General features: G+C 34.0%; 1 protein-coding gene across 1 annotated transcript in view; it reads left to right on the top strand.

Moving 5' to 3' along the window:
* LOC132722631 (C-type mannose receptor 2-like) overlaps positions 1-10,620 on the top strand; it is a gene marked incomplete at its 3' end in the record, with an annotated part of 44,559 nt that extends 33,939 nt beyond the window's left edge. The window contains 2 exon segments of the mRNA XM_060707154.1: positions 9,362-9,480; positions 10,493-10,620. Of these exon segments, the coding sequence (XP_060563137.1) occupies positions 9,362-9,480; positions 10,493-10,620 (247 nt within the window).
* Between the last annotated feature and the right edge of the window lie 4,642 nt (positions 10,621-15,262).

Here is a 15,262-nt window from a genome sequence, read left to right on the forward strand (position 1 = left end):
GTTAGAGATTTTACTTGGATCTGTGGAATAAGTTGACACCAAGTTTAAACTTAAACTCTACGTCATCTGTACTAAAAAACGTATCTTTTGTCGATGTTTGAACATCTTGAACAGGCGTTTTGATTTTATGACATTTCTTGATTGGAGATTATTTTTCAATTCCTTCTTGTCTTGAAATTTTTACTGTTTTTGTAATATCATTTGCTTTTAAAGTCCTTTTTTTCAGTTCTTTTGGAATAATTCTAAAGTCCTTTGAGTATGAGTTTAATGTTTCTGTTATTGTTGTCAAGCTGAGAAATTGTTATGTTAAGCTTTTGTTCTGATGTCCAAATTATGAACAATATAGTGTTTCCGATTATTTTTGAAGAGAAAGGGGGCAATAAAGACAACTAAATTATTCCATTTTGCCTTTCAATAAACAAATAAATACGTTAAATAATAACGTTCTCTCCATTTAATCTTTAAAAATACTCACAGGTCAGGGTACAGATAAAATTCGCAAACTCACAAGTAGGGTTCACAATCACCAGCAAGTAACGTTCAGTTTACGGAATTGACCTCCTTTTTTAAACTCTTAATTTAATGTTCAAAATACAGCAATATTTTTTGCAGATGACTAAATTATCGTTTGTTATTGATCATTTTAGTAGTTCGATATCTCAATTCAATGTTTAACTAAATAAACCTTGATATAAGACGGATTTATAACATTAAAATGAAGGAAATCGGATGAAAATTGATAAGAACAGACCGGTTTATTGATAAATCAAAGTGCTGCAGCACTGAATGCGACGGACATGCAACCGGAGAGACATTAAGGTTTTTTTAGAAAAAAAAACAACACAAAAGATATAACAGAGAAAATTTGTTCCATACAAGTTCGAGATTTGTAGAGCAATATATTTTTTTTAAAAACTGTCAACGAAATATTTCTAAAATAAAACCATGCAAATAAACTTCAATCATAATACATAATACATGTGAGAATGTTAATTAGAATTGCTTCGTGTTATATCATAGTGGGCATATAGACAATAAAATATAAGTCATTTGTATTTTTATTTCTCTTGGATATGTCTCATTAAAAATATTTTTGGTTAAAATCATCAGCAATTAATGGTGTAATTTTTTGAGATTTTTTTTTCATTTACGTCACTTAAGCACTACAGTGATTAGTTTTCCCTTTCAATTTCACACTTTATTCCATTTTCAACTTGTTTGCTTTCTTACAATTGCATGTAAGCAAAATAAGTATCCGCTGGTTTATTTACTCGTCCGAAAGTTAGCACAGATGATGCAGAATCTATTTTTAGAATAGTGTTATCTTCTGGTCGAAGGCTATTATAATCACTCATATCGTGACCTAGATAACTATGTAAACAAAACACAAGAATCGGAAGTAGAACTGATATTATAACTTCCTTCAATAAAGATTACCATGAAAGACTACATGGTGGTAAAGTGTTGAAAAAACTCCCTTGTTACATGCATTATTTATAATACTAACCATTGTTCTATAGTCCAATTTATTAATAACTGCTGGATATTCAGCTAAACCCGCGATATGAGTCACGAAAAGAGTTCTTCTTTTATTAATGCGCGAGTTATTCTAAAGTCACGAACACCTTTTGATCTGTTAATAAAAATGTTTTGTTTAATGGGGAAATATTTATTTTCTGCTTATAATTTCTATGAATTATTGAGCTTACTCCTTAATTATAGCATAATTTGCTGTCCTACTTTTTCGACAGCGGTAAATCGTTTCAGCAGTTATTTGCATAATTGCGCAATAATACTACGGGGCTACAGCGTTTTTACCAATCAAATACGTTTATATTTTAACTTGGATAACTTAATTTGAAATTGAAAAGGCTAAATATGGAAGTTTTTAAGATATCCCGACAAAGTATGGGAGTTTCATAGGATCAAATTCATGTACTATTTCGTGGGCTGTTATTCGGTTGAGGACACATTGCGCGATTGTAGCCGACGAAATCCAATGTGTAGATGACATAGCTCTGAACGCGCCTGAGGGCGCGTCCGTCGCAAAAAGACGCAATTTTACCGCCACCGATAGAGGGCGCTTTGGCGTCATAGTAACGCTGTTTATTTATAAAATAATACTGCAGAAGTAAAGCTCACATATTTATATGTTTGCATACCAAAAATCATCAAGATCTGAGATGTTGTCAAATTTCGGTCGGAAAGTAGCGAGCTACCTTAAACGCTTAAAGTTTCTCTTCTACGATACAAATATAGATTCACTAACCTAACGTCCATAAGTATCAATATAAATACCAATATATTAAACAAGTTAAGCGTCAGAAAATGGCTGACACTGACATCTTCTCAAGATACGGTTGGGGTTCAAATCGTTTATATACTGTGGGTTCAATACACGGTTCACTTGGTCATATAATAGTGTTTGTTCGTTTGTTAGTTTCATTTTACGCCTTTTCACAACAGTATTTCAGTCATATAGGCGGGTAGTTTCCTAACCATCGTTCCTGGAGAGTTACACCAGTACTAGACAACCTTCCTCTCCGCTAAACTACAAAAAAAAAAAAAAATCTCCCGGGGATCGAACCCACGTCAGAGAGATAACTGGTTTAGTAGTCATCGACTCTAACCCCTTGACCGCGAAGGCGTATTGTACATGGTGATATTGTAGCTATAATGTTCACTGTTACTATTTATCGGAACACGAAATAGTAAAACGTTATTCAGAAAACAATAAATTAATCGATTTATACAGTTTAAAAGATTAAACGGAATGAAACATCCACGTAGTGCTAAGTAACGTAAATGATATTTTCCGATTTTTCTATCACTTCGATGGTAATTTTTCGTTTAAGTTAAGCCGTATTTTGAAACGGGGCATGCACAAAACAATTTTTGTAGACTGCTCCTAATGATTTTATGCTTAAAATGAGATTCATTCATTACAATCAGATACGCAAAAATGGATGCCGCCAGCAATCAGTCTGAACACTATGGAGAGGTCTGATGACCTCTCCAATAAGAAACAAGAGCCTATCTGATTTGTATGTGGGTGTTGTTCTAGAGTATAAATCAGATTGCCGAGTGTTTTGATGTTCTTTCTCTTTTTTATCATAGGCAAAAACAAACGTTCCCTGTCGTCATATAATGATTTAACAATTTAACTCCGACACTTGTTCAATAGAAAGGTCTCCAAACTAGGATACAAGCATCTCTTAGCTTCAGCATGTCAGGGGATTTGACCTATATTGTTATGGTGCGCCGTAAAATCAAATAAACAAATCTTCCCTGCGGACTCCATTGGAAAGCATGGAGGAGCACATGATTTGTAAACTGTACACGATTGGTTAATAAACGTCGTACATTGTATAGTTATTTGTTTAATACATTATTAGATCATATATATAACATCAGAGTTGCATTTCTGGTACTGGTACTGAAGTGATTTTGCAAGTACTGGTACTGATACTGAATTACTCTTACAAAATGTTGCTACTACTGTTACTGCATTACTGTTTTAAAAAGTTGTACTGCTACTGCATTACAAGGCGGAACTTTGGTTTAAAAAAAAAATGTCATCAGTTTTTCTAAAAAAAAGTGAAGATGTAAATCCCATGTATTATTTTATTTTTGTGAAAAAGAAAAGTTTTTAAATCTTACTCATAACTATAGAAAACCAGAACTTAAAAAATTGCATTACATGAAAATTTATAGAAAAGAAACCATAATGCATAAATGAAGTTTGTAGTGTGTAACTGTTTAAAGCAATCAGTTATCAAAAGGGATTGATCATTAAGAGATTTATCTGCGAATATTTTATTGTCCCCGCCTTTCTGTAGAAAAGAGGGGGATGGATATAGAAATAGGCTGCGTCCGTCTGTCCGTCCGTCCGTCCGTCCGTCCGTCACACTTTCGTGTCCGGTCCATAACTTTGTCATTTACCAAAGGAATTTGAAATAACTTGGCACAAATGTTTGTTATAATAAGACGATGTGTCGTGCGCAACAACCAGACCCCTACCTCGCACTTGCTCATTCAAATATTGTCTATTTGAGGGTATATGTCGTGTCCGGTTCATAACTTTCTTATCTTTGAAGGGATTATGTAAATACATGCCTAAATTGTTCACAATAATGAGACGATGTGTCATGCGCAACAACCGGTCACCTACCTCCAAGGTCAAGGTCACACTTGGAGGTCAAAATTTAATAAAGTCTGTTATAAATAATATTTTGTGTCCGGTCCATTCAAAGGATTTTGAAATAACTTGGTACAAAAAGTCACAATAATAAGGCGATATGTCAAGTACAACACCTGTACCCCTACCTCCAAGGTTAAAGTCACACTAAGAGGCCAAAGGTCAACAGAGTCTGTTATATGGTTTATTTTGTGTCTGGTCCATAACTTCTTCATAGATCAAGGGATTTTGAAAATACTTGGCACAAATAGTCACAATAATAAGATGATATGTCATGCGCAACATCTATGTTCCTACCTCAAAGGTCAAGGTCACACTTAGAGGTCAAAGACTAAATAGTCTGTTATAGGGTATATTTTATGTCCAGTCCATAGCTTATTCATAGATAAAGGGATTTTAAAAATACTTTTCACAAATGACTACGATAATAAGACAATATGTCAGGCGCAACATTGGCCCCTACCTCCAAGGTCAAAGATTAACATAGTCTGATATATGGTATAATTTGTGTCTGATCTATAACTTCTTCATAGTTCAAGGGATTTTGAAAATACTTGGCACAAATAGTTACAATAATAAGACAATATGTCATGCACAACACTTGCACCCCTACCTCCAAGGTCAAGGTCACACTTAGAGGTCAAAGACAGACGTGATAGGTTTTTAAATTCCGTGTTTCCTTTTATTTCTGTAATAAATTTATTGTAGCATTTGCAGATCTAGCATTGATCATAAGTTTGGACTGAAAGTCTTGAGATCCATACCTCAGTCTTTTGAAATAGTACAATTTTATGCTCCGTATAAAACTTTCCTGAGGCAGGGGACGTTGGTAATTCTGTTACAAATTCTTGTGGTTACTTACATTTATACATGTAGTTGTAGTCTAAATATAAATCAGGCATATTTATTGAACTGATTTTGAGTTTTAATCAAAAACAATGAAACACTTGACAAACCTCTTCTTTTTCTTCTAGTCTATTTCAAATGATATTTTAGCACCATAACAAGTTGTTATTTACAACTTTAGCATAAATTGAACAGAGGTGTGAGAGGCAACAAAATACTGTTGTGTTTTAAATGAAAGATGATTGCATTGTATTACACCTGCCTGGTATAAATAAGATATGACATGAATATGATATTTTGAAAATATTGTTTGTAAAAAGTATGTCAAATCATTAAAAAGTGTAAAAATGTAATGTTAACTAAAAACTGTAAAGTAAATAATAATTAATTTTTTGGCTGAATAATGTTTGCATTTTTTAATATGTAGTTAAAATCATTAAAATATGTCAATATACATAATATGTTATTTTTGATTGATAGTGTGTATTTAATCTATCTATGATGAATATATAAAAGTACTGGTACTGATACTTAATTACTTCTTAAAGCTGCAGTACCGTGCTAAAATCTAGTACTTGTACTGGTAATGGTACTGAATAACTTGGCAAGTACTGGTACTGGTACTTAAGTATTACACCCTTAGTACTGATGTAGCTCTGTACATCATGCACACATGGTAGGGTATATGAAAATGGGTATATGAAATAATAATCAAGTGCAATTAAAATGTAAAACAAGAACGTGTTGTTTAACACAAATTGCCCCAGCTCAGATTCTCGTCTGCTCAATTTAACCAATATTTCAATATGTTAACCCATTCACTCAGTTATGGACAAAAAATGACAAAAAATGTAAACACAATTAACTTGACAGGGTCATTGCGTTTTGTAATTGTGAGAAATGTATGTTGGCAAGACATTGCTATGACACTTGATGAAAGTGAAAAACATCTTTATCAAATATAAATAAATGCAAAATTTTACCTTGAACCCAGTGACTCAAAACTCCATCCAAATTTAAAGGACCACCTAAGGTATGTTCCTTGTAAATATGAGACATTGGTTAAAAAATGTACAAAGGCTGTATAAAGAATTGTAAAAAAAAAATCAACTGTTAGCACAAATGACATTGAAGAGGACCATGCAAGATATCTTCTTACCAAAAATGAAAGACATCTGTCCATAAATGTACCAAAGAGTAAAACTCAATTTTTAGCACTGGTGACTTTGATCCAACTGACCCCTAACTCAGTCCAAAGGATGCAAGTTATCATCCTACCAAATATGATAAACATCAGTCAAACTATAAAGGTTGTTTTAGCAAATGTGAAGAAATCTAATATTGACACCCTTGCCCTTGACCCACTGACCCCTAACTCTATCGCAAGGAAGAATACCGTGCAAGTTATCTTCCTACCAAATATGAGAGACACCATTTCAAAAATAAAGGCTAAATGGGCAAAGGTGTAAAAATCTATTTTAGCAATGGTGACCTTGACCTAACTGACCTTTAAGTCAATCCAAAGAAAGAAGACTACAAGTTATTATCCTACCAAATATAAAACAAAACAGACAAAAAAGACTAAGCAAATGTGTAGAAATCTATTATTGTCACCCTTGACACCCGCTGATGCCTTCCTCAATCAAAAGGAAGAATATCATGCAAGTTATCTTCCTACCAAATTTTATATGAAATACATCTGTCAATTAATAAAGGCTATATGGGCGAAAGTGTGAAAATTTACTTTTAGTACTGGTGATGTTGACTCAACTGTCCATCTAAAGAAAAATACCATGCATGTTATCTTCCTACTAGACATGAAATACATCTGTCATAAATAAAGACTGTATGGGCAAAAGTGTACAAACCTATATTTAGCAATGGTGACATTGAACCACTGATCCCTACCTCAGTTAAAAGGAAGAATACCAAGCATGTTATGTTCCTGTCAAATATGAAAGATGTATTTTTAGCACCAACTGACCCCTAACTCAATCCAAAAGAGAAGACCTCAATTTAATGTCCCTTCCAAATATAAAAGACATAGATCTGTCAATAGAATAAGGAAAGTACACCTGTAAAAGTGTAAAAATCTATTTCAACATTTGTGACCTTGACCAATTGACACCAAACTTAACCCAAAGGAAGAAGGCCTTTGCATGTCTGTATTAAATATAAATACATTAACCTAAATAAAGGCTGTATGAGGACGAATGTTTAATTTTATTTTTTACACCAGTGACCTTGACCCTAGAGATCATTAACTTCATAAAATGTTAAAGAAACATTAAAGCTATTTATCTACCTAATAAGAAAGATATCATTATATAAATTAAGTAATTAGGAAATATTTAAGATAAATCCAACTTGCCAAAATAGGTTAACAATACAAGGTGAAAATAGGGAAATAACTGGGAAAAATGGATGGCACAGTTATATGACTTAGCAATATACTTTGTATTGATAAGTAAGTGTTGAAGTCATTAGTATATAGACTTTGATATATCCAACTTGCCGATTTAGGATAACCATATTTATTTTCAAAGTGCTGAAAAGGCAAATAACTTGGTAAAAAATGAAGCCCTAGTTATGTTACTTCTTACATCTTTGCATTGTTGTATTTTCGCTTTTTCGCATTGTTACATTTTCGCATTGTTATATTTTTGCTTTTTCGCATTATTACATTTTCGCATTGTTGCATTTTTGCTTATTCGCATTGTTACATATTCGCATTTTCGCGTTCCGGTTGTACAATGCGCATGGAGCCATCAATTTATTATTATCATAATCATTATTATTAAGTTTTGTTATGTCTGATCACAAAAATACATTTTTATTGTGTCATAGTTTTGGGACCTTTCTGTTGAAAATGTGTCAGGGTTTAATCGTATACATATTTACATGCACAGTGTGTTAACTGGAGGTCGTTGACTTCAAACCACTTGCCTTTTACCGCCGTGGGTTCGAATCCCGACAGGGACTTTGGATTCTTTCATGTGAGGAAGCTTTCCAGCTAGCTTACGGAACGTCGGTGGTTCTACTCAGGTGCCCGTTCGTGACTGAAACAATGCACGGAAGGGCACCCGAGGTCTTCAAACACCAGTAAGGCTGGAACGTCGCGATATGACCTGTGATATGAACTGTGTGGATGTGACGTAAAACCCAAAACAACAACTAAAAAAACAAAACAAAACAAAAAAACTGGAGTGTAAGTATTTGTTACCCGCACTCCAGAGCATGCCCAGTGATTGGCTCATTTTTGCTAGGGATGACTTATCAAGAGAAAGCTATTCAGATACTCGTTCATTGGTTACCTTTTTCTGGGGTTTCCTATTGTGACATTGGATATTGGAGATTGGGTGTAACATGAGATCGAACGCCGCACATATCTTAAAATAGATATTCACTCTGAGAATGAGGTTTATTTTTACAGGAAAACATTTTATAATGTCTGATAATGCTAGTACTAGAGTTTTATAAGAAATACTTCATTTAATTACGTAGAGTGCATGTTGGATTAGATTTGAAAAAAGTTTGATAATTTAATTCAATAATAATAAAAAAAAACATATGAAAACATACGGTCACCATAGTTCGCGGTCTTCAGCCTTCTTTAGTGGCTTTTATTACATTTTGAAATTTATATAATTATATTTAAAATTATTTTTATCCATTAATTACATTATGTCATGTTGTCAGATGTTCCCCAGGGCTCCCTTGACGATCATTCTGTCTGCCATCTTCCCATGCACGAATATCGATCATTAAAAGGAGAACAATTTAAATTCATAAAAAAATCAGTAAGTATATTGTATTAAGATCATAATTATTGTACTATACTGTGCTTCTCTTAGTTCACGGTACTTAATGCTTTAAAACAAGAAGAGAGACAATAAAGTAATGGTACAAAAATGTCATAAGCTGTAACTTTTAGGTATTTTCAGATTGATGTCTCCATGCGCATGTTCAACCGGAACGCGAAAATGTAACAATGCCAAAACGTCACAATGCGAAAATGCAACAGTACGAAAACGTAACAATGCGAAAAAGTGAAAGCGAAAAATGGAATGCGAAAAATACGACAGATTTTATGTGTCGTATTTTCGCCATCCTCCTGTCGTATTTTCGCTTTTTTACCTCGATAAAGCGAAAACTCGAAGAGACGACTTAATCCAACTTTGTCGTTCCTTCGTGTTTTCGCAGTTTCGTATTTTGAGGCGAAGAAGCGAAAATACGTCATGGCGTAAATCAGCCACCAATGTTACTTTACTTGACAACAACGAAAACAAACACCATTTCTTTTATTTTCATTTGTAGACATGGATAGAAACACAGAACAGTATATTTGAAAGTGGACTTTGGTTTTGGACGGGGTTAAACTATCAAAGAAATACCTGGAAATGGGCGGATGGTTCTATAGCTGATATGAATCTTATGTAAGCGGAATGTCAAAAAAACTTTCAAGTTAATTCAGAATGTTCTTACATTATCCGACGAATAAAGCTCCCCGTCAGGAAATAGGTTAAAAACAAATCAACGTTGCATCATCATCATCCTTATTGTCATCAAAATCATAACAATTATCACCTCCATCGTCATCAACATCGTCATTTTATCATGTCCATGAACATCAAATTCATCACTATCACTTTCTTTATCCCGATCATCATAAAAATTACAATTTTTTCAATTATCATCAAAATTTAAATTATCGTCAAAATTTTAATTATCATCACCATCATCATCAGGTACATCGTAAAAGACATTATCATCGCCTTCACATGCATCAGCAAAATAAAAATTATCTGTATTATAAGATGTAATATAATGAACTGATAATTATATTGATGATGCAGTTGTATTGATGCTTGTGTATGTAAGACTTTTTCTAACGTATTGAATGGTATGCTGGATTATTTTGAGAGAGTTAATGTTACTCGTGTTGTTTCTTTTATTGTGCCTTTCGCCAACACAACATAAATTTTGTGTTTATTTACTAATATTTATATTATTAATAATCCAATTTCTAAATTTTCATCAAAATAAAGGTATGTAGACGTGCTGATTATGAACGATATATTACAACCCTATTTTATATAATGTACGTATTCTTATGACATATTTTTATTTTACCTTAGGTTTTCGTAGTAAAGAAAACTATTTCAGCATCTTTCAAAAAATACTTCTAGAATTCAAAATTTCAAAAAATCATTAAAAAACCCGTAAGAAATGATGTTGTTCTTAACCTGACTCTACAAGCCTGCTGGAACGGAAAGTGGTAAACCGTTGTCAAGCCAGTCTTCACTTCCACACACAGTCACCAGTCTGTTCAAGATTTGTATTTCTTTAAACTTTGAATAGTGTGTTTCATCTAATCAATTACCAAAATTTACCCAATTGTTGTTAATGATCGCTTTATGATTGTTATAATTCTTCTATTTGTATCAGAAAATGGAATATGGAACCAAACAATTACAAAGGTGACGAGGCATGCGCAGTGGCTATTAAATCAGGATCATTTAATGACGTCAATTGTCTTATAAAGGCGGGATTTATTTGTGAATTGAACACGGAAGGTAATATTATAAAGTTATGATGAGAATAAGTAATAAATACGTCCAGTCAGTCTGTAAATCGACCTCAAACAAATTGCAACATATTTGTTTGCCTGCTATAGAAAGCATATGGAATGAAATGAATAAAAAAATCTAAGTTGCGCAACATAGAAAAAAACTGAACATTGTTTTTTTATCGTGGTATTTTTGTGATTTTTTCTGACGGTGACGACCTTCCATACGGAAACAAAGCGTCTCCGATACTTAGAATAGCGTCTGCATAATGGCGACAACAACAACAAAATAAGTGTAAACAAATTAAATGTGAGTAAAATACACTGTAAAGTGGCTAAAAATAAAACAGATCATAATAGGAATTATTTATTTGAGGTCGTAACGTTTATTATCTGTATTTGTTGAAAAATATTACTTTTTATGCCACCTTGTCCGTCCGTCCATCCGTCTGTCCTTCTGTCCGTCTGTGCGTCCGGAGCATAACTTGAAAATCCTTGGAGATAATTTGTTTAAACTCCATACAGTGGTATAGGGCATTGAGAGGGAGTGCAGTGTCACAGAACCATACCTCCATTTTGCCCTGTTTTTGAATTATCTCCCTTTTAGAAAAATATTGTCTGGGACATAACTCTAAAACTATTAAAAATATCAACATGAAACTTTGTAGGTAAATAGATCTTAATGGGTAAATGTGCAGTGCACAAGAACCATAACTCTTTTTTGCCTAATTTTGGAGTAATTGCCCTTTTTATCCCCCGCCGAAAAGGCGGCGGGGGATAAAGAAATAGTCTCCGTCCGTCCGTCCGTCCGACCTTCCGTCCTTCCGTTCGTCCTTCCGTCCGACATTTTTGTCCGGAGCATATCTCTAAAAGAATTTAAGTTATCAACTTGAAACTTCATAAATGGATAGACCTTATTGAGGAGGAGTGCAGTGCACAATAATAATAACTCTACCCTGCATAATTTTTGAGTTATTGCCCTTTGTTATTTTTCAAAATTGATTTTTGTCCAGACCATAACTCCAAAAGCCTATGAGATATCAACATGAAACTTCATAGGTGCATAGATCTCACTCAGGAGGTGTGCAGTGCACAAGAATGATAACTCTACCTTTAATAATTTTTGAGTTATTGCCCTTTGTTATTTTTCTTACTTAATTTTTCACCTGAGTGAAGCATAACTCAAAAAGTGTTTGAGATATCAACATGAAATGTCATAGGTGGATAGATCTTATTGAGGAGGAATGTTGTGCGCAAGAATGATAACTCTTCCCTATACAATTTTTGAGTTATTGCCCTTTGTTTTTTTTCATGCTATTTTGTCCAGAGTTTATCTCAAAAAGTATTTGAGGTATCGACTTGAAACTTCATAGGTGGATGGATCTCATTAAGGAGGAGTGCAGTGCACAAGAACGATAACTCTATCCAGCATAATTGTTTAGTTATTGCCCTTTTTTATTTTTCAAAATTAATTTTTGTCCAGAGCATAACTCAAAAGGCCTTTGAGATATCATTATGAAACTTCATAGGTGCATAGATCTAATTCAGGAGGTGTGCAGTGCACAAGAATGATAACTCTACCTTTTATAATTTTTGAGTTATTGCCCTTTGTTATTGAATGAGCAAACACATTCGGCGGGGGATGGCCATGTTGACATGGCTCTTGTTTTAATTTTAACACTTTGAACTTTGTCCGGAACATAACTCTAAGACTATAAGAGATATCAACATGAAATATTGTAAGTAGATAGATCTCATTAAGTAGAAGTGCAATGCAAAAGAACCATAACTCTGTTAAGCCTCATTTTTGAATTATCTCCCCTTTTGGAAAAATCTTGTCCAGGACATAGCTGTAAAATTATAAGAGATATCACCATGAAACTTTGTAGGTAGATATATCTCAATGGCCTTGCCTAATTTTGGAATTATTGCACTTTGAATTTTTTCCAGGGACATAACTCTGAAACTACAAGAGGTGTACTTTCTTGTGTCCAAACCCTATTCGGGGAGCATCACCCGGCTCAAACCGGGCTCTTGTTTTTACAAGTTCTTTATCCGTTGAAGGTCAACCTGTATTTCAAGCGGTCTGTATTATAATATTCACGGAAAACAGTTTAACTCATCTAAATTTCTCCTGCGATTAACCCCTGTTTTAGTAAAACGTTCGAAAACGTCTTTACCATTTTAAGTTGTATAGTGATGGAAAACCTGTTAAAGACTAGAGAATTGAGGAGGGGGAAGTTAAGATATTATCTTGGAATGTTAATGGTCTTTTTAAAGCTAAAATTGAATGGAACGAATTTGTGAATAGTATTGCTGAAAATGACATTGTATTTTTGTATGAGTCGTGGGCCTCTTCCAATAGCAACATTGAACTTTCGGGCAATTTTTGTCACAACTTTTATAGAACTTTTCAACATAGACTGGATCATAATTACTTCAAGACTGCTAGTGACATTAACATATGTGGAATTTATTTATTGACCGATGGCTCTCCTGTATACAATATAGTTATTAACCTATAGCTCTTCAGCGCTTCTTATGTAAAATTCTTCCAAGTATAATTTCCAAAAACCGTAAATTATACCATACCCAGACTATGGTATAATTTTCAGTTTTGAAGATCGAAGGAGTAAGTTTTTCTGGGCGGAGCTATAGGTTAAAACAGATATACACCATTGGTGCGTTGACGATTTCTGGGTTTGCGTAAATTATACCATAATCACGTGACCTTTCTTATGCAATCTCACTCGACTTCGTCTCGTGAGGTCAAGGCATAAGAAAGGTCACGTGATTATGGTATAATTTACGCAAACCCAGAAATCGTCAACGCACCAATGGTATATCTATTACATGTAGATTTGTTTTTTATTTACTTGAGATTACAATAATCCAGATTACAATAATCTGGGCAATGTATATGTATGCGGCGAATTTAATAGTAGAGTCGGACTTAAACCGGATTTTATTACTCATGATAATGTAAACACAATTTTGATGATCAAAATTATATACCAGAAGAATTGTTAACGGCAGATTAGGCGACGATCAAGGTTTATTCACTTACATTTCCCGTAATGGCGCGTCGGTGGTAGATTATTTACTATGTAATAGTTTATGTTTTACCGTTAATTTGATGAATGAATGTCCAAGTGATCACGCCCAATCAGATTTTCACTTTTTTGTAAAAATATAAGTGACCATGAAGTTGGTAAGTATACCTCGAAATATAAATGGACACCGTTACATGTCTAACAAGAATTTGTAACAGAGTTACCAACGTCCCCCGCCTCGGGAAGTTTTATATGAAACATTAAATTGTGCTATTTCAAAAGATTTCAGTCCAAAATTATGATCAATGCTAGATCTACAAATGCAACAATAAATTTATTAAAGAATTAAAATGAAACATGGAATTTAAAAATCTATCATGTTAACCTTTGACCTCTTAGTCTGACCTTGACCTTGGAGGTAGGGGTGCAGGTGTTGTGCATGACATATTGTCTTATTATTGTAGATATTTGTGCCAAATATTTTCAAAATTCCTTGAACTATTAAGAAGTTATAGATTGGGCACAAAATATACCCTATAACAGACTATGTTAATCTTTGACCTCTAAGTGTGACCTTGGAGGTAGGGACCCATATTTTGCGCCTGACATATCGTCTTATTATTGTGATTATTTGTGCAAAGTATTTTTAAAATCCCTTTAACTATGAAAAAGTTATGGACTGGACACAAAATATACCCTATAACAGACTATGTAAATCTTTGTTTGTTTGTTTGTTTGTTTGTTTGTTTCATTTTACGCCTTTTTCCAACAGTATTTCAGTCATATAGGCGGGTAGTTTCCTAACCATCAATGTAAATCTTTGATCTCTAGACCGCTTCCGTGGTCGATGGGTTAGAGTCGATGACTTCTAATCCAGTCACCTCTCTGGCGTGGGTTCGATTCCCGGGAGATGCTTTGGTAGTTTAGCGCGGAGGAAGGTAGTCTAGTACTGGTGTAACTCTCCAGGAACGATGGTTAGGAAACTACCCGCCTATATGACTGAAATACTGTTGGAAAAAGGCGTAAAATGAAACAAACAAACAAACAAACTTTGATCTCTAAGTGTGACCTTGGATGTAGGGACACAGGTGTTATGCATGACAATCATCTTATCATTGTAATTATTTATGCCAAGTATTTTCAAAAGCCCTTGATCAATGAAAAAGTTATAGACGGGGCACAAAATATACCATATAACAGACTTTGTTAACATTTGACCTCTAAGTGTGACCTTGACCTTGGATGTAGGGCTGCAAGTGTTGGACTTGACATATCATCTTATTACTGTGACTATATGTGCCAAGTTATTTCAAAATCTCTTGAACTATGAAGAAGTTCTAGATCGGACACAAGATATACCCTATAACAGACTATGTTATTTTTTTTTCTCTAAGTGTGACCTTGACCTTGGAGGTAGGGATGCAGGTGTTGCGCATGGCACATTGTCTTATTATAGTGACTATTTGTGCCAAGTATTTTCAAAATCCTTTGATCTTTTAAAAAGTTATGGACCGGACACAAAATATACCCTGTAAGAGACTATGTTAATCTTAGACCTCCAAGTGTGACCTTGACCTTGGAGATAGGTGACCGGTT

The sequence above is a fragment of the Ruditapes philippinarum genome, unplaced genomic scaffold (genome assembly GCF_026571515.1).
Source record: "Ruditapes philippinarum isolate M1 unplaced genomic scaffold, ASM2657151v2 ctg993_1_1_1_1, whole genome shotgun sequence".
In the NCBI taxonomy this organism is placed as follows: domain Eukaryota; kingdom Metazoa; phylum Mollusca; class Bivalvia; order Venerida; family Veneridae; genus Ruditapes; species Ruditapes philippinarum.